Source organism: Paralichthys olivaceus, chromosome 20 (genome assembly GCF_024713975.1).
Source record: "Paralichthys olivaceus isolate ysfri-2021 chromosome 20, ASM2471397v2, whole genome shotgun sequence".
Classification (NCBI taxonomy): Eukaryota; Metazoa; Chordata; class Actinopteri; order Pleuronectiformes; family Paralichthyidae; genus Paralichthys; species Paralichthys olivaceus.
Genome location: NC_091112.1, coordinates 5,069,080 through 5,091,261, shown reverse-complemented (window position 1 = coordinate 5,091,261; position 22,182 = coordinate 5,069,080). Strand labels below are relative to the sequence as shown.

General features: G+C 44.0%; 4 protein-coding genes across 4 annotated transcripts; 2 read left to right on the top strand and 2 right to left on the bottom strand.

Annotated features, from left to right (window-relative positions):
* Positions 1 to 624: 624 nt before the first annotated feature.
* On the bottom strand, positions 625 to 5,786 carry rad21b (RAD21 cohesin complex component b). The gene is made up of 14 exons (XM_020102436.2): positions 5,660 to 5,786; positions 4,781 to 4,979; positions 4,173 to 4,302; positions 3,950 to 4,049; positions 3,635 to 3,741; positions 3,287 to 3,496; positions 2,779 to 2,901; positions 2,546 to 2,674; positions 2,181 to 2,404; positions 1,937 to 2,093; positions 1,632 to 1,777; positions 1,290 to 1,457; positions 1,068 to 1,148; positions 625 to 850 (listed from the first exon to the last, which is right to left on the bottom strand). The coding sequence occupies exons 2-14, from the start codon at positions 4,922 to 4,924 to the stop codon at positions 659 to 661; spliced, it is 1,911 nt and encodes a 636-aa protein (XP_019957995.2). The 5' UTR covers positions 4,925 to 4,979; positions 5,660 to 5,786; the 3' UTR covers positions 625 to 658.
* A 3,328-nt stretch (positions 5,787 to 9,114) lies between these two features.
* aard (alanine and arginine rich domain containing protein) lies at positions 9,115 to 9,959 on the top strand. The gene is made up of 2 exons (XM_020102411.2): positions 9,115 to 9,539; positions 9,692 to 9,959. Exons 1-2 carry the CDS (start codon positions 9,315 to 9,317, stop codon positions 9,812 to 9,814), a joined length of 348 nt encoding a protein of 115 aa, XP_019957970.2. The 5' UTR covers positions 9,115 to 9,314; the 3' UTR covers positions 9,815 to 9,959.
* Positions 9,960 to 10,141: 182 nt separating this feature from the next.
* Positions 10,142 to 13,559, bottom strand: LOC109639119 (uncharacterized protein C20orf202). Its single transcript, XM_020102410.2, has 2 exons — positions 13,050 to 13,559; positions 10,142 to 11,223 (listed from the first exon to the last, which is right to left on the bottom strand). Exons 1-2 carry the CDS (start codon positions 13,239 to 13,241, stop codon positions 10,942 to 10,944), a joined length of 474 nt encoding a protein of 157 aa, XP_019957969.2. The 5' UTR covers positions 13,242 to 13,559; the 3' UTR covers positions 10,142 to 10,941.
* Positions 13,560 to 15,214: 1,655 nt separating this feature from the next.
* Positions 15,215 to 19,491, top strand: slc30a8 (solute carrier family 30 member 8). The gene is made up of 10 exons (XM_069515732.1): positions 15,215 to 15,254; positions 15,417 to 15,513; positions 16,293 to 16,447; positions 16,867 to 17,013; positions 17,121 to 17,274; positions 17,511 to 17,671; positions 17,849 to 17,961; positions 18,192 to 18,297; positions 18,481 to 18,615; positions 18,755 to 19,491. The coding sequence occupies exons 2-10, from the start codon at positions 15,449 to 15,451 to the stop codon at positions 18,898 to 18,900; spliced, it is 1,182 nt and encodes a 393-aa protein (XP_069371833.1). The 5' UTR covers positions 15,215 to 15,254; positions 15,417 to 15,448; the 3' UTR covers positions 18,901 to 19,491.
* The last annotated feature ends 2,691 nt before the right edge of the window (positions 19,492 to 22,182 follow it).

Here is a 22,182-nt window from a genome sequence, read left to right as displayed (position 1 = left end):
CTCCAGCTCTTTCATCAGCAAATAGTTATTATTATTTTTACAAGAAGCTTTGTGAAATGTATCGTAGGAGAATAGTGTACAACAACAGCACCTTAAAAGTTCTACTGTTTGTCTTTGTCTACTTTGTTTTGTCTAGTTCACACAAGCGTCACACTGTAAGTCCTGCTTGTGCAGATTTGGGACACAGCTCTAGCAAGCAGAGTTTGTTATGCTTTAAGTGCTACGCTACAGTTGTGTAATGTTTAATTGCTGGTTGAGTTTGCAAATCACTATTTTAGTAACTGTTTAACTGTACTCCTGCAGAACCCGGATATAGTGCATGCTTCTTTTTGACTGATGCCTGTGTACATGACAACACTGCAGATGAGATGTTCTTCATGCAGCAGTGGGACATTCGATTCAGTTATCAGAGCACAAACACACAGTCGTCTTCTACTGTAAACAAATCTTAAGATAGACGAGTAAAAGCAACTCCAAACATTGAAGTGCAGATTGGTTGAATCTTTCTGTAGTATTTCAGACAGAAAATTAAAATAAATACATCACCAGTACAAAAAAAACAAAACCACATCACTTCTAAAACAAAGTCAATAAACTCAAATAAATAAATTAAGCTTTTATGAAGTTAACACACAAACCAAAGGTTAAGGGAAGTTTTCTAGATGATGTGGAAGCGAGGTCCAGGCGTGGCGATGATGTCACTGTAAGGCTCCTCCTGGACCAGCTCCACCGCCTGCTGCTTCTTCAGAACCAGGAAGCTGTAGAACTTGGCTGCCGCCTGCTTCTTGTTGTTGTTGCAGCACAGGTCCAGCAGGCTGATCGACTGGGTGCCTGTTTTGTCCATCACCCGCTGAGTCACGGAGAGAGAGAGAGAGTCAGGGGAGGGAAAAAATTCTATTGAGAAAATACATTGTTTATTTTAGTATTTCTGTCTTGAAACAAACTGATGTGCTTTTTCCTGAATAAAACAATTAGATTAACAAAATTGTCGTGGTAAGAACAATCTCAGAAACAAGCATGCTGCCAACAGTTCTGCTTCTTCTAATAAGAGGTGAACACAGACAAACCTGGAGGCCATGGAGCATCTGCTGGGTCCTTTTGTTCCACCTCCTCTCCTCCTGGTCTTGGTCTCCCTGCGCCTCCTCCTCCTGACACAAGGTTAAAAAACACTTTTAAATAATCAGGAAACCTACTGTTGGGTCCTGGATGAAATGAATGTCCGTGCTTAGTTAATGAATGAAAATACTTTATGAAGAAAACAGAAGAGTGAAACTCTGGATCTATCTGACCTCTTCATCAGAGTCGTCATCGTTCTTCTTCTTGTCAACGAGCAGGTCCAACTCTATCAGCTGACTGATGTTTGTGGTGATGGTCTCCTCTGGAGGCAAATCCACATTGGAGGATGTCTCCAACTGCTGCTGCTGCTGCTGCTGCTGCTGCTCATCCAAAGCTCCCATCTGGAGACAAGAGCGTAAGAGGGATCAGAGATGGTGGAGGGTGTGTGGAGGAGTTGTTTGAAAGGGCAAAGAGAGAGTAGAGAAACAGATACGACTAACTGGAGCCCTGAAATTAACTATGGGGTGAAAACCTTTGTGGACAGACACTTCTACTGAGGGAACATCTGTACTCACAGGCAGGTCTGGCTCTGTGTCCTGGGATTTGCGTTTCATGCCTCGTTGGGAAGATGGTGGCGGCATCACTGACTCGTCCAGCGTTGTCCTGCTGCCCTCCACAGCTGCAGGCTGAAGCACGCTGGCCTCCTCCATGATGGTCTGGTCTGGAAGACAAACAGCATACGAGTAAAACTGACACTGACAAAATATGTTTTAAATAAGTAAATCAATGCAATGAATTCTGATCCAAAACAAAGAACAGGAAACACAATGTCACACAGGAAAACGTAATGATCAAAGTCTCTACTCTGACTCTTTCTCACCCATGATGTCTCTCTGCTGGGGACCTGTTGTTTCCTCTCTGGGGACCTCTGGATTCTCCAGATCTTTGAGGAACTCGTCCAGACTGTCGGCCTCGCCGCCTTTCCTCCTCTTCCTCAGCTCATCAGGTACCAGCGGCGTCAGGCACCTTGTGAACATCTGGACAGAGAAAAGGAGGTGCAGGAGGGTTATTTAATTTAAGGTCCTGTGAGTGCCATCCCTGAATAACTGTACATCTCTTGTTACCTTGAGCAGCCTCATGTTCCAGAGAGACTGAGCTGGCAGGGAGAAGAGCTTCTCGACCCCCCCGGTCTCCTTCCACATCATCAGCTTCTTGGTGGGAGGCGCCAGGTCCAGCGTGGTGACGATGTCTGAGTAGTCAGAGAGCTGCGCACGGATGGTTTTACTGTCCAACTCCTTCACGCTGTCCACAATCAACTTCCTCTTTCGCTTTGCCTTGGTCTCCTTCACTGTTTATCAAGAAAATGTTCTCAAACTTAACTGAAGCTCTTACTTTCTTAAATTCCGTATCTGCTGATGATTTTGAAATTTAGACTGAAGCTTCAGCGAAACATTGGAAAGTAAAGCGACCAAAGAACCAGAGTCATTACCTGTGATGTCAATGGGCTCCAGGGCGAAGGTTTCTTCCTCGTTGTGAACCAGCGCCGTCTGTTCCGTCTGGTCTGCCATGACTGGTAGAGGCTCTGTTGGGCCTGAGTCTGGACTGTCTGGAGCTCCCGCTAACAAAACCCGATCACAGGCACTTACCACAATGGATATTTATATCACAACATACGGCCTAATTTATTCAGGGCCAGGTGCTGAGATGATTTGTTGAACAGACCTGAGAGTGCGTCAAAGTCATCGTCGTCATCTCCGTGGTCCTGAGGCATCATCACGCTCGCTGTGATGGCGGGAGGGTCGTCAAAGATGCCACCCCCGTCCTCGTTGCTCAGAAGCTTGTCCACTACACAGAAACGATTAGTCATTCAAAGGTTTGAGACACTAGTCTGATGAGACACTGTTTCATATACAGATGTAAAATTATAATTAGTGCCAGTGCAGTTTCAGTCTACGTACATTTTTTTCCAGACTCATATGAGGCCACTGTGACCTTTGACCACTAGATTGTAACCCGATCAATCGTGAGTCCAAGTCAACACGAAATGTGACGAAATTCCCTCAAGGAATTCGGACAACCTGAAAGTGTAATGCCTCTGGCCACTGGCATAAAGATGAAAATCTGTGTTGTTTTATACTTTAGGTCAAAGAAAATTAAGTCACATGGCTTCAAATTGTACTGTATCTCAAATGTATTGCATCTATTACCCCGGTTGAGTGTAGACTCTCACCCAGCATGCCTCCCTCACTGCTCTCCATGGGGTTGTCCCCGAAGTCGTCCTTGTAGTGGTCGTCGTACTCCAGGTGGTTGGACTTGTCCACCATCGGATTAGCCACGCCCTCAGCCTCCAGCAGCAGGTTGGAAGCTGACGTCGCCATGATGTCCACCTCGAACGCACTCTCCTCCCGCATCATCTCGCGGTCGTCCATCCCGAAGTCAGCTGCACAAGACAAATGTCTGTCCTTAGTGTTTGAAGTGTAGAAAGTGTGAAGTATGAAGCAGTAGCATCACATGGAGGCTCCTGATGTTTGAGACGTCACTCAGTAAAAGAATTCATGCTCAGAAGAAAGCAGCTCACCAAAGTCATTGTCCTGCAGCAGGTTGAGGTTGCCCACCTCCTCTCTCATGGTGATCTCCTCCACTCTGCTCTGGTTCAAGTTGAACTGCTGAGCCACGTCAATGTCACTGAGGAGAACAACACAACACAGTCAATGCAAATGAAACAAAAACAATGTTTATTCTGTAAAATTTAAAGGTTCATATTTTATCGGCAAACATAAACGCTGATACTGACGTGTCTGTGAAAGCCTCACACATTATCTGTCGGGCTCTGACATTGAAGCTGAGTTGTTTTTCTACCTCGTGTTCTGAGGGAGACTGACAGAGGACTCACTCGAGGTCGGGCAGTGGCTGGTCGAAGTCGTGGAACTCCTCAGGGAGAGTGATGGCGTTGTAGGCTGCTTCTCTGTTCTCCTCTGGAAGATCCACCACACCTGAACCAACACGGGCGAGGAAAAGAGTCTCAGCATGTGACGTATGAAAACGTAGAATCAGTTGCAGCTCATGGTTTTAAAGCCTCAGTTCCAAACTAAAAGTGACATTTGTTTTCCTCTGACCTGGTCTAAACGCCATCTTGATCTTGATGAAGGCCTCATTACAGTCTGCCAGCAGGTACTTGGCCTTCCTGTGGTAGATCCTAACCACCCCCAGCAGCAGGTGCCCCGATGTCCGTAAAGCCATTTTCACCTGTGAAAGAATCAACACAAATTTGATCTACAAAAAATACTGTAAAACAAATCTGCAGTGCTTCACATAAACTGGGTGGAAGATACTTTTCCTTTCAAATCAAGTTTCATATGATTTTACAACCAATGCTGTGCTTTTGTGAGACTTTAACCAACAAGTTGAACACAATTATCAATACTTAAAAAAATGTGTGATTACTTACTTCTGTTGATGAATTACAGTTGTCTTTGCATGTAAACATTGAGGATAAATAGATCAGCTAATACCAAAGAGGGGGTCAGATGTTCAGGGCCAAGTCTAAATTCAATTTGGAGCTTTGAGTCTAAAATACAAATTCCAAAAATGCACTTTTACACAAATACACACCTTAACTTTATAGGATGAATATGCGTTCATACAGGATTCACACACAAAGAAAAAACCTCATCACATAATCTGCTTTGAACGTGACGTGAAGGTGGCGACCGTGAGGAGCTACCTTGGGTGAGATGATGCTCTCCACGCTGCTCTCCAGATTGCACTCGAAAACGTGGGCTTTGGTCAGCTTCTTGTCCCAGTGGGCCGCCAGCCAGATCTTGGCCAGCGGCCCACGTTTGCTGAGGACGAAGTGGGCGTAGAACATTGTCTCAGCGTCTTCTCACCACGAGGGGGAAAGGGGAAGGGGGAGGCTGTCAGGCCTGGAGAGAGGAAACAACACGCCAATACCAATATTAGAAGGTAAGACATTTCTGATAATGATATATCGTCCATTTATATGATTAGACAGATATCAAACCACATACCATAAAAGATCTTAACACACAAACGTCATTATCATTGGTTCGTGTTGTGTTGACCATGTCTTATATTTCTATACAGGAAAAGTTATTTCAGGATATCTAATTATCTTTATTGTTTTCCATCCTTTGCCATGTATTTTATGTGTCCATGTGTTTTGGATTCAGTCTCTGATCAATAGGACAATTAAAGACACCTTCAGCCCCGGACCTCAGCTGGTCTTAGGAGCGCCCCTGGCTGAGAGGCTGGAGGACGTGGTTCACATGTGATGAACCAACATGCCTGTTACATACATGTGGAGGTGAACACACACCGGGACCTTCAGGTAGGAAACGCTGACACTGGACATGTTACACGTCATCACATGAAGAATCAGCAGCGGAGGAGTTTATCTCCGAGGAATGTTCGCGTCATTAAGCGGAAATGACCGTGACAGGATTCAAAGCGCATTAACAGCTGCTCACGCGTCTTCATCGAATATAAACAATGATCCTGAACGTGTGATCATCACGTGAATACAAATGCAAAGACGAATCCCTGTTTGACTCCCACACCGTCACATTAAATATAAATGACTCACCGGTTCAGCCGTTTTGTGTTTTGGTCGTTTTTTCTCCTCCTCCTCCTCCCCCTCGTCCCTCTCCTCCTCCTCCTCCTCCTCCTCCTCCTTCTCCTCTGACTCCAATAAACAAGATGGCGCCTTGTCTCCCTGCTGCTGCACAGAGAGGACACCTCAGCAGGATGAGTGGTGCTGATGATGGAGAGTGATGGAGACTGAGGGAGAGTGATGGAGAGTGATGGAGACTGAGGGAGTCAGGGAGGAGAGAAGGTTTGTTAACTGTGTCTCCTCCACCTGAGTACTGGGGAAGTACATTATCGCATACTACCAGTAGAAGAACTGCATTCATTAGTCGAGTAAAAGTGAAATGTACCTAATGTTACAAAAGTGCAGCAGAGTGTTCGAGAGTCAGGTGTTCCAGAATAAGGACATAAGTTTTTTCCATTTTGATTTCCAAGTAAAAGGTCGAAATGTTGAGAGAAAAGTCGAAATGTCTAGAAGAACGCTGAAAAAAAGTTGAGAACAAGGTTAAAATGCCAATAAAAGTCGAAATACTGAGGAAAATGTTGAAATATCGAGAAAAGGTCAAAATGTCAAGACGGCGAAATTTCGAGAATAAAGTCGAGATATTGATGAAAATGGTTAACATGGCAAATAAAAGTTGAAATGTTGAGAAAGAGGTAAAAATGGCGAAAGAAAATAGAAATGCTGAGGACTAAGTTGTAATATTGAGAAAAAAAGCTGAGGTTTCAAGAATAGAGTCGAAATGTTGATAAAGATAATCTAAAGGTTTAAAACAAAGTTTAAAATGAATTAGAACATATTGTCCTTTTATTTTGCACATCGAGAATAAATTTAAATTATTAAGGAAAAAGTCAAAATTAAATAAGAGGAGAAATAAAAATGTAATTTCGAGAACAAAGTTAAATTGTGGAGAAAAAGTCAAATATGTTGCCTATGAAACATAATCTTCAGAATAACCAGTAGTACAAAATAGTAAGTAGTGTGCTTTGTCCGAACTACACAGGCCACATCGGGCCAGGAGCAATACGTGAAAACAGTAGTTTGCACATGTGACCAGTTCGAGCTCAGCTGACGGAGGCCTGGGTGCTGCAGACCCTCAGGCTGTGGGAGAGCAGCTGCTTTAAGAAAAGCTGAGAAATAACAACTTAAAGCTGATTCTAAATGTCTTTGTCTAATTTCTGTTTCCTATCTTCTTCCCTGAATCTTCCACTAAAGCAGATAATGTGCAGAAACAGTGAAAAATAAACAAGGAGCCTAAAGAATATAAAACATCGTGGGGCTGGAAACATAAAACTTAAGAGAGCAGAGAAGTTTTCTTTTTACAGACACAGTTTCTTTTATTGATGCTCAACCTGCTCTCGCTTTTGTTGGATACAAATAAATTGGTTCAATTGATGCCGGCCTCTTTAAAGGAGTAAAAAAGCAACGAAACCGGTTTATAAAACTTTTATTTGTCATTTTTAGTTTCCTCCTTTTGAACCAGAGTATGTTGTGAATTTTTTCAAAAGTAAGTAAAAGCAAGTAAATACACAAAACACACAAAAAACCTGCCAGTACTGTTTGTGATGCTCTGTACGAAGTTGAAACAACCACCAGGAGGCAGCAGAGTTGTCAGAAGGGTAACACATGATCCTGTGTAAGTGGAAGCTTTTTAGTGCGGAGAGAAATCACCTGACTGCGGTTGACTTAACTTTAAGACAATAAATATTTTATCACCATACTTTAAAAACTCTGAGTTACTGCTCTGCATTATTTTCCATCCATGTAGTAACAATAATCTAATCTAAACAGTGGGGCTGAACCCTCCCAGTCCATTAACACACTTTATTTTTTAATTTAACGTTCTTCATTTTCATTGTGCCTCTTCAAATGGAAACAAAGACATCCTGTTGGGCTCCAGGCGACTCGAAGAAAGTATTAAAAAATATTTGTCTGAACTCTGTGTGCAGGAGGACCCTTCAGCTGTTTTACATCTTCCACATGAACGGAAAGCTGGAGGGGAGATGATAATAAAACAAATACAACCATAGTTTACTCTGAGTGGATAATCAGGGGGGTGTCTGAGGCTGTGTCTAGTTTCTTTACGTTTAATTTATTGATCTGTCATGTGACCAGTAAATCACTATAGATGTCAAAACATGACCGTCAGCCTTTTCTTCAGAAATGTCATTTTCAAAATACCATTAATAATCAATATGCCTAGTTGATACAAGAACTGAAAGAGGATTATCACGGGCACAATTAGCATGTGTACATTTTAACTACGGCCAACAGTGGTCACAGACCTTTGACCTTTGGCCACCAAAATCCAATCAGTTCATTGTTCCGTCCACGTTCTGAGATCTGAGTTCACGACAGTTGGATGTTATCACGCGTCGCTCCACTTCCTTGACCTTCAGGTCTCACGGCTCAGTCCCTCCAACCTCTCCTCACGCTCCACAGACCTCTGCACAAATGGAGTCGTAGCTCACATCCTACGAGTTCTGACAACTGAGGCTGTCCAACACGATCGTCCACCCGTCTCTTTACACACTACTGCAGGACAGACACATTTATTTAAGGGTCAGAGTGTGGAACAGGGAGTTTTTTTGATTTGGTGTTGGACATCACGAAGTCTCTCTCACACACTGCGTCTCCTTGTTTCCTGCGACACAGCGCTGAAAAGGAGCCAAGAATATTCCCTAAAAGTAAAGAATTATCTTGGGAACAAGCTGCGTAGCTGAAAGCGTGATGTCCCCTCCCAGTGTGTCCTCTCGCTTCTCAGAGCCAGACCCATAAGTCAGGTGGTAAAATAATACCCTACACCCCTGTTGCATCTCAGCACAGAAGTCAGAGGGAGGAGAATAAAACCTCCTCATCTCTGCCAAAAACTATCCCACAAACCCCAAAGGGAGTGGATTTATCCTGGGCACAAAGCCCCTGGTTGTATTTCACTGTGGGATGGCCTTTGTGCGTCTGAATCCGCTCACACTGCTGCTGTGTCTCCCTCCCTGTCCAACCTGTCCGTCCCCTAAGCTGACAAGCAGGTCTTACTTAGGGACGAGCTCTTAGAAAAGTCCACTGGGGGCTGTGATGGATTTTGTGTGTGCTGTACATGCAGGCACACACACACACACACACACACACAGGTTTTACACATGGGCACTTTGTCCAAAATGAGAGCTCGCTCACAACACGTTTCTCACACTGGAATTGTATGGGGGCGGGCCTGGCTGAGAAAAAGAAAGAGAGAAAGGGGGAGAAGAAGGAGGGAGGGTGTGGAGGCGCTGGTTGGAGGGGTCTTTTCAGTGCCTTTTTTTTGGAGGCAACAATAGTCTTTGTCCGAGATCTTCCACCATTCTTATTAGTGTTACGGGAAGGAGGAGGAGGAGGAGGAGGGGGGGTGCATGCAGGCGGAGGACGGTTTCTCCATAGTTACAATGACAAAACAAGTCAGTTCAACTCCAGGCAGGCGCAGGGATGATTGCAGCTGCTGAGCCGCAGCACAGAAACTTGTGCTGCCGAGTCCTGTTCAGGCAGGGGAAGGAGGAGGACCGGCACTGAGCCGATTCTTAAGTTGGGGAGAGAAGAAGAACCCTGTGAAAAGGTGGATGTGTTTCTTGGGTGCTGGGGAAGCAACACGTGACAGCTTGCACATTCGTACCATCTCAGCATGGACCAGGACAGTCACAGCGAGGACACCCTGTCCACCATGGTTCTGGAGAACATTAAAAACAAACTGATTCATGCCTTCAGAGCAACAGGGGGGTCCAGAGAAGAACCTCAGGACTCTGGATCCACTGTCAGACCGCTCAGCATCGGCCGCAGCCTCCAGGCCAACGAAGAGCTCAGGAGGGCGCAGATTGATGGAGCCATAACCTGGCTGAGGTCTGAACTGGTAAGCTGTGATTGTCGACTCACTGAGTTGATATTTGGTGCTTTTACTCTGTAGTTTGCAACAGTTATCATCAGTTTAATCTCCAGAAACCCCCTCTATTGATGCCTGTGAGTTTTTTTAGCCGATTCAGTTCTTTCATTGTTGTCATGCAGCTGGAAATGCGCTCTCAGGACCTCCAGCTGGCTCAGACACTGCTCGGGCTCAACACGGAGATCCAAAGACTGAGGAGGGAGAGTTTCGGAGGTGTGGAAGTAGAGGGGGAGGATCAGCAGTAGCCAGCCTCGGGCAGAGAGCCCCTTCTCTGGGGTAGAAAAGTGCTCTTACTGCAAACCATGATGCAGCTGATATTTCGAAAATTCAAATGTAAAATATATAAAAATGAACATGTTTGTGATTATGGCTAAGAAAATGTGTCATGGTGTAAAATAGAGATTTGCATCCAAAATAACCTGGATAACGGAATAAGATGTTTGATTTAGATTGTTATAAAGATAGCACAGTCAGAAAACCAGAAGTTTTTGAATGTAAAGATGGAATCAAGAAAAGTTTTATGTTGGCATGTTTTTGTAATTTTGCAAAAAAATAAAAGAGTTCAACGTCACTAGTTTTCATGTCTTTATTGTGCTGGCATACTGTGCTGCTGCAGTACAGTACCTGTGTGAAACACTGCTACATGTTCGAGAACGGTTAAAAAACACATCTACGTCTCATTTCTCTACAATTCTAGTTTATACACTTTACATCAATACAACCACAGTTAACATTTTAATGGATTTACAGCCTCACTGTACAAACTGGACTCTAATAATCCTTTCTCAGAGACATATTTAACACTGCAGGGTCTCAATAACAATGTCCAACTGTCCCCAGAGGGTTTTATCACCGCATGTGCATAATGAAGATGCAATGAACTGCACACTGTCCTGCTGCGGCGCTGAATTCATTCTGCACATCGTTACAGTCATGAAAGGTCAGCGAGCATCCAGCACATGTGACCACACACACACACACACACACTCTGTGGTGGATTTCTGTCGCATATTCAGAATTCAAAGTTTCTCGGACACACAATGCTACACAAAGACAGCAATGTCCGCCTTCAGGTCAGTGTTTAAATCAGAATTTGTGCTTCACTGTCACGCAGCTTATATGCTAATTTAAAGGAATGGGACCATGACTCAAGAAGATGGATGACATGACAGCTCCTCAAAAGTGAAGCCAAAGCACCTAATCTGTCCTTAACTCCACTCATCCTCTTGTTTGGTGCTTCTTTGACAAAATAAAGTACAAAAATTAAGGTGGGAAATAGCAGATTTATTTATCTGGCTCCACCGTGTCTTAGAGGATGAAAAGAAGTTGAGGAGAGACACTGAAAGGTTTTTACTTTTAACAGTTTGAATTTTCAGGGCACAGAGCTTCTCCTGCTGAACGCTCTCTTTGATAAAACCCTGTAGTAAAGGGGTGGTGGTATCTTCAGGACGGAGGTGGAAGAGCCCACCTCCCCTGAGCTGGAGTAGATGCTTCCACTTCCTTGTTCGCTCTCAGAGTCCCAGTAGCTGCCCTCCTCTTCCTCCTCATCCGTTTCCTCCTCCTCCTCAGACAACTCCTGCTTGAGCTCCTGGATGCCGGAGTGAAGCTCCATCAGCTGCCGGATCAGAGCTTGGTCCTGGGAACGCATTTCCATCTGCACACAGAGAACAAATCAGTCTAGATGTTCATTTTAGATGGATGGAGAATCACAAACTTAAACCTGAGTTTCTTTCCTTTTCAACGTGACCAGGTTCAGGCTCAGTGTGAAACCGCAGCTATTTGGACTTGAGCGTCTTTCAAATGCAAATCTCTGCTCTTTCTTCCCTCTCTTATGGACGGCTGTCTAATTACTGGCATTGTAAAATAAGATATTCAGAATACCACCAACTTCAGAGTCCGAGTTTATCCTGAGGAATGTCCCAGACGAAAAGAAAGAAAAGAAACCCATCTGGTCGAATCTGCATTTCTTTTCTCTCGTAATTACAGCACCCAGCTGAGACTGGGCTCCGACTGAAAGACGCTGGTTTTTCTCCGGAGAGAATTGAGAGGAGCAACACGAGCGTTTCCTTTGAGGGAGTTGAAGATCTCCTCTCGCCAAACACCAGATTTAGTGTCTGCATCTGTAGGAGATGTTTTCTTCACCGTTCCACTGCAGACTTGTGTCTTAATCAAGAGGCGTTTTGTGGATAACGAAAAACACCAGCCAGTTCTACTCGCTATTCATCACAGAGATAGAGTTGTGAATGCGATTTCATAACGGGAACGATGTTATTGTACCACAGTCAGGCTTTTAAAAGGACACTACCACTTGTTGAAGTTTAGTTTACTCTCCACTGAGTATATGAAAGATGCTGTTTGGTGTCTTCTGTGGTTGCGAAGCACGTTTCTAAAGTAATCATATATTTGTCAGCTCGGTGGACAGAGACAAAAAAGGTTGAGAGGGCGTAAAGAGCTTTAAAAATCTTGTGCACTACAACTTAAAACAATATTTTAACGATAAGCTCTGAGTTGAACAAAGTGAATTCTACTTGTTTCTTAAGATGAGTCGATTTCAGAAACTTTGCTCCACTGTTGCTGCTCCGAGGGTCGTTACAGAACCAGCGCCTCTGTTTTCATTGTCAGACGTGTGGTTTCTCTGTGTCTGCGTGCTCACGACCCTCGGTTACCATGACGAGCTGTCTGCCTGAATGCACTTAATGGCGAGTGATATATTAGGCCTTGACAATGAGCCTCACACAGTTGGTCACAAAGGTGCAAACAGACACAGACACACACACCATGGGACACAAAAACACACACACAGAGCCTCTCTGAGTGGAGAGCATTTGGTTTGAAAGGGGTTGACATTGTAACAACATGACCTGCATGCATTGTAGGAACAAAAAGGCAATAACTTGGGATCCCCACATAAAAAACATTCACAGGGACCCAGGAGGTCATTTTGTTCCTGTGACAAATGTCTTTTGACCTTTGACATAACGGACGATAAAATGCTTTTGTTCTGACGTGAATCTTACAGTTGTCAGAGGACCACACAGAGGCCTCTGTGGAGCTAGAATAATAGTATTCCACAAAATAGCAATAGCGCTGCATAGAAAATCTTCAAAATAGATTTAATTCTTCAAGTATTACCAGCAAAATGTACTTAACATGAGTACTTTTACAAAAACAAAACAGGACTCATGCAAGTATCATTTTAATGTTTTTTATTGATGCTTCCACGTCCTCTACAGAACTTACAGGACTTCTGGGGTTTTCAACTTAACATTATTATTAAAAAATGATGACCTGATTAACTTTACACATCTTCACTGTAAGTGGTCTTATAATGTTAATGTTATAATTCAGTTTATTCCAATGGTTTTTCAAAAGTAACTGCAGGTGTGAAAAGTACAACAGTTACCTCTGTACTGCAGTAAAAAGTACTGCAGTAATGCATGAGTACACTAAGTGATTTATTCTATTTAGCCCCAGTCTTACCAGTTCTCTCCTCAGCCAGGCCAGTGCGCTCTCGATGTCCAGTCTGCTGCCTTCGCCTCCAACTGTGTCTCTGAGGTGCTCCGTCCTCGTCCGAGTTTCCCTGCATGCACTCTGTCCGGCTCCCTCACAGCCGTTGAAGGTGGAGGTCTTGCAGGAGAAGTCCCGCAGTCTGGTTAGGACCACTTCCATCATGTTAGGTTAGCTTTTCCTTTCTTTAGACAGCCGTGCTGTGCTGCGTCTTCTCAGCTGTAGTTGCACGTACAGCCTCGTCTGTTATGAGATCCCTTGCACCTCTGAGGACTTATGAGGAACTCACTCTCTCTTTCTCTTCTTTACGCCCTCCCTCTGCTCTCTCTCTCCTTTTTTGGGGGTGTCTGTCACTCAACCATCACCCCGTCGGCTCCGTGGCAAAGTGAAATGGTGTCACTTAAGTCTAATTGTGACGGAGCAGGTCTGACGTCAGTGCATTGTCCCGACGCCTGACCTGGAGCTGTTTACCACTTTTGGGGCCTTTCATCAGACACACACACACACACACACACACACACACACAAACACACACACACAAACACACAGTGATTATCAGGATGGTGAGGAGGGGAGGAGGCAGGCGGTTTCCATGGTGACAACAGTTGTGCATCTTAGTTTCAATGGTTCTGATCTTTTGTTAGATCTGCTGAAAGAGGATGCAGTGAGGACAGAGCATGTACATGAAATACACAAACATGTGCACACACACAGCGCTGCAGCGCTCTCATGGAGCCGGTGAGTGTTTCAGGGTCAGGGTCTTGGGAACAGTGTGAACAGCCATGTGTAACTAACCCTTCTCGTGCCATTTTCCCCTCGCTCCGCAACCCCTAGCAACCACCCCACTCCATCTTTTCACACCACACACACACACAACACTTTGGCAAACCAAACACAGGCCCACTCTTTGGAGTCCATAGACACTACTCACCGAAATAGACCTGACACACTGACGGCTATTTTTAGAGTCAAACTCACTCCGGTTTTAGGCCTTTTCAAGAAAACAAACGTCACGGCTCTCAAAGGGAATAAAAACAGCAGTGTTCAAGTATCAGTGTGTGAGTGTCTCATGAACCTAACGCTGATGTCACAGAGACAGAAGGACACTGGTGACATCACTTTGTTAGCGGATATGAATGATTGACAACTTTTTTTAATCAATGTTTACTTATATTTCCATACTAGTGGTGCAAAGTAGCTAAAAAGTGCTGTATTCAAGTATAGTTTTGAAGTACTTGTACTTTACTTTGGTATTTCCGTTAACACTTCTTCTCCACTACCTTTCAGAGGCAAATATAGCATTCCTCCATATATCTTCATTTCTTCACTGTAGTCATCACAATTTGCCTCATAAAGCTCAACAAGGTGCACATGACAGAGGAGAGTCACAAAACTATTTCTTAGGATTTTATTTTCGTGCAACCTCATCATTTTTGCCGTAAACGTAAATGTGTATATTTAAAGAGGATCATATGTCAGAACAGTATCTACCTGGTGGAATAGAAAGTCTGTGAAAACTAAATATGTGCACCAAATTTAATACACTGTCACTTTTTCATAGTGATGAGTGGGACCGGAGACACGTGGGATTGGCGCAGCCCTGTGGCACATTTTGGAAGGACATCATATCATTACATTTCAGAGCTGCAGAGATTATCAGTCTGTGGTCCATTCATTTCTTTTAGCGCTTATTATTACATCACTGGAGTGAGCCTCTGTTTCTCAGGCTGAAACTCTGGACAAAACATTTCTGATCAAAACGTATGAGTTTCAACCTATAAGACTTTGGGTTCCGTTGGTCACGTGAAACAATGTTTTTTTTTTTTTTTTATGAGGTTTGGGTTTGACCCAAAAAGTCTGGATGGCTCCCAAACCTGTGTCATGTGATCCTCAGGGCCGGAGCGCACGGCACTATGTTTGATTGCATAATCACTTAGTGCCGGTTGGACAGAGGAGAGGGGCGGGTCTGATTGGGACTGATATTGATACTTGATCACCTAATTAATCAAAGGTTGAGTGGGAACATGAAGTTTAAGTTGTTTAACACTTTGCAGAGTTTTTGAACCACCACATCTCTGATCCTAGATCCGATCACCTTCCTCCTCCATCATCATCCTCTTCATCTTCATCATCCTCAGTTGTCTCCGGGGCGCAGCATTTGCGCACGGTGCCCACAGAGTGAGTCACAAGGCTGCATCTGGTTCAGCTGTTTGCGCCCCGGCTGCTCAGAGAGGCCGAGCACCGGCTGCAGCAACACTCCCTTCATCCAGCACCACAGAGGAGCTGAGGGGGTCCACTCACTGCGAAGCCTTTTTTTAAGTTTTTGATTCTTTTTTTTAGCTTTTGTTTTAGATTGTCTTCGGTTTCCAGTCATGTCCAGAAACAAGGATCCGGAGAGAGTTCCCCTGATGACAGATGGGAGCCACACTTACACCAGGTACAACTTTTATTTCTCCCATTTTTAATAACTAACAAGTCAAACCAGGGCAGAGGAAGATGTGAACTTGATTAATCATGAAGCAACAACTTTATTTTGTAGTTTTATTTGTGTTCACTTCACATGTGAGTTTGAATAAAGACATGAATCACACGCATGCGTACGTTTTTTTTTTTTTTTTTTTGTTAAAACTTTTTTAATCCGCTGTAAAGAAATGGTTTCCTCAGCTTTGTCTTTGCCCACGTTCCTTATGTCTGTGATGTTTCACACGGGACTGGTCTGGGGTCTGCCGCGAGCAGAACTGCGCATGCGCACTTGCTTCATCCAGCTCATTCCACTGGTGCTTGTGCAGCTCAGTATCCGGTCACCCCTGGTGGTGACGTCACGGTTAAAAACAAAGGGAGGGGTGCAGAAGGAGTGAAAAAAAAAATAATTTAACTCAATATAAAGTTCACTTCCTCAAATGCAAGAAGGAAAAACAGCAGCCTTCATTCCGCAGGATTTATATGTGAATTTAAAGATTATATCATGACTCTAAAGCTTAGAGATATTTAAAAACAACAAAACTGTGTGGGGATTACCTAAAAAAAAAAGTCAAAGTTCATCAGTTAATCAGTAGAGCTAAAAAAAAAACAACAACTGACAGGTCAAATCAAAACAGAATGATTTCTGGAAGCACTAAGAAAGTTTTAAAGAGTCACTTCAAAAAGATAAAGAAAAGAGGATCAAGTGTTATCTGTCACTCCACTGACTTCTTCTGATTTTTAACGTTCATCCAGCACGGCCAACCAGAGAGACGGTATCGGTGGCGTCAAACATTGCCATGACAACAGCCACGCTCAGGAGGATCGTGAACGAGAGAAGAAAGTGGCCAGGAAGAGGCTGTACGTGGTGTCCGTCGTCTGCCTGATTTTCATGATCGGTGAAATCCTCGGTGAGTCTTTAAATCCTTCGTCCATGTCTCTGGTTTATTTTACATACAACTAGGAAGGAAAACGAGATTCTAGCTTTTGGTAATGAGGGTCAACGCCCATGTGTTGATGTGCTGTAAACAAAAACATGTGATTTCCTGTCTGCCTCCTGCTGCTCCAGACGCCACCTCTAATCTGAAAGATGTTTTCCGGTTTGTTGTGAAAGCGTCCGATTTCCTAACATTTCCTGAAAACAGCTTCTTTTTCCTCCTTTCACTTCCTCTTCCTCCTCTTTCCTTCATCCTCCCCCCCCCACTCAATCACAAATTCTCTCTGTTTTCTCACTTATTTTTTATATATGTTTTGCAAAGTGCAAATTGAGCTTTACAGAAGTGATGTGATTCTAACACAACACCACGTGTGTGTGTGTGTCTCTGTGCAGGTGGGTATTTTGCCGGCAGCCTGGCGGTGATGACGGACGCTGCTCACCTGTTGGTCGACTTCACCAGCTTTGTCATCAGCCTCTTGTCCCTCTGGCTCTCCTCCAGACAGGCCACACAAAAGCTCAGCTACGGCTGGCACCGAGCAGGTAACGTTTATTCATCCGTCAGTGCCACAGCTGCACCAGGAATGATTTTCCAGTGATTCCAAATATTATGTTTCCCCCATAATTTTTCGTCTCTCTCCTCCGTTCAGAGATCCTTGGCGCTCTGCTGTCAGTTTTCACCATCTGGCTGGTAACAGGAGTGTTGGTCTACCTGGCCGTGGAGCGCCTCATCAGCGACGACTACACCATCGAGGGCACTATCATGCTCGCTACCTCTGGTTGTGCGGTGCTGGCCAATATAATGTGAGGAAAACAGACACTCAGTTCTCATTAATGCAGCTTTTATCAGTGCACAGCGGCTCTCTGAGTATTTATGATTCAGTTAAAGACGGCAGAGCAACACTGATGGTCATCGTTTGAGATGATGAACATCAGTATTAAATGTAATTTAATCTGTTTTGTCTCGGGACTCGAACCAGGAACCTTCTAAACGCTGCCGTTGACCCGTTTCATACTGACTTTGTTTCCTGTCTCAACAGCATGGCCCTCACCCTTCACCAGTCCGGCCACGGCCACAGTCACGGCGGGCTCAGCTCACACGGTCACAGCCACAGTGACGAGAAAGGAAAAGGATACAATCAGATCTCAGGCCACAGCCATGACAACCACGTAGATGTGGAGCAGAAAGGAGCGGAACACGGTGTGTTTCTATCCTCAAGTCATTATTTTGTACCCTCCCTTAGGATTCAGTCCCCTGTGCACACTATTCTCTACTATGGGTTAATTACAATCCACCATAATGACGTTATAATGGAATGTATAATGACTTTTAATCCGTTGTATAATTGGCTTCACTGCCCTGTTATGTCTCTGTCAGGACGGAGGGCTCAGCAGGCCAACGCCAGTGTGCGAGCGGCCTTTGTCCACGTGGTGGGAGATCTCCTCCAGAGCGTCAGCGTGCTCGTCAGCGCCATCATTATCTTCTTCAAGGTAACCGGTCTCTGCGTGAATGCACACAGCGTGAAAAGTCCGAAGCGGTTGAACTGTGGACATTGTCCTGAGTCGCTCTTTCACACTGGGGGATTGTCGAGTCAGATTTTCTCATCTGCTGGAAATACACTGACGCAAAAAAGTGCACTGGGGAAAGTGTTTTGTTTTTGTCATACATGTCTCCTGTGGTATTGTGTAACCCAATTTTTCTGCTTTATGTTTTTTTTCAGCCAGAATATAAGATAGCTGACCCCATCTGCACCTTCCTGTTCTCCATATTAGTCTTATGCACGACCTTCGCCATCATGAGAGACATCCTCATCGTCCTGATGGAAGGTGAGTAATCAGCTCATGATAAGATTTCCATGTTATGTATTTCTTTTTTTGCAAATTGAAAATAGGTGATAGAATCATGGAACTCCACCTGAGATCTCAGTCCTCCACTCTCTCATCCATAAATATTCTCTCTGTCTAATAATTAGTCTATTTGTCTCTTTATCTTGTCCATGCATGACTCAGGGACTCCAGCGGGGGTGAAGTACAGCGAGGTGCGGGATGGTCTCCTGGCGGTGAAGGGGGTCACGGCGGTGCACAACCTCCGCATCTGGGCCCTCACCATGAACCAGGCTGTGCTGACGGCACATGTAGCCATAGGTGAGCGTACAGCTGCTCTATGACGCTACAATCATCTATTAAACACTTTAACACTGTCAATTCATTCTAAAAGGAATATTACCTGCACATATAAATCTAACAATAGTTTATTGTGGTTTCCTTCATCTCTTCTCCACAGATGAGTCAGTGGATGCTCAGACTGTCCTCAGAGAAATGACACAGGCTTGTTTCTCCTCCTATAACTTCCACTCTGTTACCATTCAAATGGAGAGACAGGCCGACCTGAAGCCCGGGTGCACCCTGTGTGAGGACCCCAAGATGTAACACGTCTAGGAACCCGCCGCAGTCATCGTCCGCACACACAGCAGAAAACAGCCAAGCTACCATTTAAGCTGCAATTTCCCGCAGTGATCACAGTTGTACGTTCTTCTGCTCTGCTCATTGGACCCTGAGGTCTCGTGTTTTACGGCAACATTAACGCCAAAGTCACGCGACTGTGCCTTTGTGTTGACAATCCCCCCCAAAAAAGTTTTACCACATTTAAAACTTAAATACACATTATGTTAGTTTCCTTTAAGTGTCTTTGTGTTAACATAGAAATCACTCTGCATTGTGTTTGTCTTTTCTGAATCATTACATGTTTAATGACTCTCTGCTATCATTTACACTTCTAGACTAAAAGTTGATCTAATCTTACTTACTGACTTTACGTGACACTTGCAGGGCGGTGCTAAAGTCAGTCGCTCACTTGCGCGCAGTCTGATACATGTAAATAAAGACCAATGAGTATTTCTACTTGTGGAGTATTACACCAGCAACCTGAGACGTCGGGCATCAACACATTTCCACTGCTTTTGTACAGATGTGAAGGTATTAGCTGAAATGTATTATTCAATAAAATATTCTTTTTTCAAACACTGTTTTATGAATATTATCTAATTTACAGTGTCGTAAAATCCTTCATGACAAAGCACTGTATTCGTTTAACCCTTTACTGCCCCCCCCCACAGCTCCTCTGTTGCCAAGCAACAAGCATACAAATGGATCCTCAGTTGTCCTCAGGGACGTGTTGATGCCTTATCAGTTGCCCCCCCCCCCCCCCCCCCCCCCCCCGTGTTTGACCCTGAGCCGGTGTGCGGGTACCAGGGCCGCTGACATGCCTCTGACACTGAAGTGTTTACGGCTCGTTTGGTTTTGACCTTCTCCTGCTCGGTCGTTTCCTGCTGTGACGGCCACTGGTGACCTGAGCTACAGCAACACGGAGAAGAGCATCGTAAATAACTGACACGTAGCTGGCTGGTGCCCTCTGACAATACTGTCAGGCTCTTTATATTATCTTATGTTAAATTTAAAGGGAGTAAAATATTAAAACGGTTTGGCGTGGGGTTTGAACGATGTTTTGCTGCACATGCATGAACTTGTGATTCACTACTGAGGTGCTGCATCTAAAGGGTCACTGGAGTCAATGTGATTGACAACGAAGCCAGCCCCTAATAAATGTGTAGAGTTGACAGATAGATAAACTGTACAAACAATATTAGAGCACACAAAGAGATCAATAGAGAAATACTCCTGCACAAATTTAAACAGAGTAGAATGTTTTTTTCTTTTTAATGGAAGTATGAACTAAACTAAAACCTAAAGTAAACGCAACTCAAAATTATACATATTGCACACAGTGTTAATAAAAAAAATAACATTAATAATAACTTAACACATCAACATGCTGTAGATTTGTTTGTGCGTATGGAGTGCATGACGTGGTTCATTCAAACTGCAGGAGCATGTACACTCAAGTTTGTCATGAAACAACAGTATGAAGTCTTGTGTCTCTTCAGAGAACTAATCATAGCAGCTGCTGATTGGCTGACTCACATCCTGACACCTTCAGTTATACACTAATCTAATTCTCTGGTGTAGAGACTTCCTGATGTGAAATTGGCGAGTGGTTGAATAGACTTAACGTGCTGCTGCCTTCAGAGCACACCGTACTACCCCCCCACTCTCTCCATCTGAACTTAGCCCTGGAGGGACCAGATCAGTGCATATTTAATTAAAGTGTGAGTAATGCACTAGGTGTCTCGATAATCCGTTTTAGCCCTGATACCCCTTCGGCTAATTATTATTACATGGTTTGTATTTCCTCATGAGGGATGTTCTGTCCATCTCCATTTCAGTTTTTCATCACCCCCGCCACTACACACACATTCCCCATGTTCAAGGTTCAAGCCCCGGCAGGTTTGATAAGACGAAGGGTTGCCATGACCCTGCTGTCACTGTCAAGGTAATCTGTGCTGCCTGATGTTTGTCATGTCAGAGGCTTCAGTTACAGTTTGCTGCACGAGACACACGAGAGTAATGAGATACTCAGCCGTCCATTTGTTCAATATTTAATTTGAATTTTCATCCCTGCTGTTTTCCAGTTACGTCTGTGATCGACGGCACAAAGTGACTGTGATGGGATTTCTTTCTGCACCGTTGTGTGATGAATGTGGGTCTGCTGCATCTCCAAGAATGTTTTGTCTCAATAAGGTTCGATGACATTAACGTGAAAAAAGCCTGTTTAAAATCAATGAGTTTTTCATCAGCTGGTCTTGACGCGATCAATATATTCTGTTGTTTCTTTATTTACTTTGATCAGAGATGATAGATGAGCTCTCAAGTAGGTGAGGACCTCTGGACAGCTGAGGCTCACACACACACACACACAGACACACACAGACACACACACACCTGCGTTTCACAAACTTTTCCATGGATATAAGATTTTTTTTATTTTTTTTTTTAAATACTTCTAAATAAATCTGCCAAGGCCCAACAGTGAAATCACATTTATATTCGCTTTTTATTTTGATCTGTGCCAAATCATACACACCATTCTGGTAAATGTGCCTGGTCGTGAAAATAACATCCATGAACTGTGAGAAATTAAGGAAAATGTTAAACACCTTAACTCATGTTCCTGGATCCTGATCCACACAGACCACCGTCCATTAGTCCTTTAAATAATCCTGCTAACTAACAAATGGACAAATAAACCCAGATGAAAACAACCTTCTTCGTGGAGGTAATTTATAACTCAGCAAAAGAGCAGGGGCCACGTCCTCATCCCTCCACCTGCCTCTACCCACTCGCCACCACTTGTCCAAATTAAAACACACTATGCTGGATGATTATGGAGAAACTCATTTCCAAATGGCAAGCCTCAGTTGGTCTGGCGGCGCAGCAGATGGGGATTGTAAGAGTAACACTCATTCAACCTGGCAAGTTAACAGCACTCTCTCTGCAGTTAAGAAGTTGTGGGCAGTGGAGTGAACTGGAGACAGTGTTTTCCACATCAGTGTTGCATGGTGCAGATAAGGAAAGGTGGTCTTTATTAAGAAAGGGAGAATAAGTGGAAAGAAATGACTCCAGGTCATTATTACACAACACGTGTTTCAGATAAAACGGAGGAGAAATCCAGCCCGTAAAACCAAATTTAAACGAATAATGTAAATTAAGTGATAGGCATCCTAATCCTAATCTACTCAGACCCACTCAAGCCTGAAGGGACTAAAGCCTTAACTTTTTCAATAAAGACTGTAATTCTGCTGCGTGGCAAAGCCC

What these genes read in the sequence shown, in the direction of transcription:
- rad21b (XM_020102436.2), bottom strand. Translation starts at nt 4,924, where the DNA reads ATGTTCTACGCCCACTTCGTCCTCAGCAAACGTGGGCCGCTGGCCAAG. An exon ending in GGAACATGAGGCTGCTCAAG is followed by an intron (nt 2,094 to 2,180) that starts GTAACAAGAGAT and finishes TTCTCTGTCCAG; the next exon opens with ATGTTCACAAGGTGCCTGAC. An exon ending in ATGACGACTCTGATGAAGAG is followed by an intron (nt 1,149 to 1,289) that starts GTCAGATAGATC and finishes ACCTTGTGTCAG; the next exon opens with GAGGAGGAGGCGCAGGGAGA.
- aard (XM_020102411.2), top strand. Translation starts at nt 9,315, where the DNA reads ATGGACCAGGACAGTCACAGCGAGGACACCCTGTCCACCATGGTTCTG. An exon ending in CCTGGCTGAGGTCTGAACTG is followed by an intron (nt 9,540 to 9,691) that starts GTAAGCTGTGAT and finishes GTTGTCATGCAG; the next exon opens with CTGGAAATGCGCTCTCAGGA.
- LOC109639119 (XM_020102410.2), bottom strand. Translation starts at nt 13,241, where the DNA reads ATGATGGAAGTGGTCCTAACCAGACTGCGGGACTTCTCCTGCAAGACC. An exon ending in CCTGGCTGAGGAGAGAACTG is followed by an intron (nt 11,224 to 13,049) that starts GTAAGACTGGGG and finishes CTCTGTGTGCAG; the next exon opens with ATGGAAATGCGTTCCCAGGA.
- slc30a8 (XM_069515732.1), top strand. Translation starts at nt 15,449, where the DNA reads ATGTCCAGAAACAAGGATCCGGAGAGAGTTCCCCTGATGACAGATGGG. An exon ending in GCGGTGCTGGCCAATATAAT is followed by an intron (nt 17,275 to 17,510) that starts GTGAGGAAAACA and finishes CTGTCTCAACAG; the next exon opens with CATGGCCCTCACCCTTCACC. An exon ending in CCTCATCGTCCTGATGGAAG is followed by an intron (nt 18,298 to 18,480) that starts GTGAGTAATCAG and finishes TGCATGACTCAG; the next exon opens with GGACTCCAGCGGGGGTGAAG.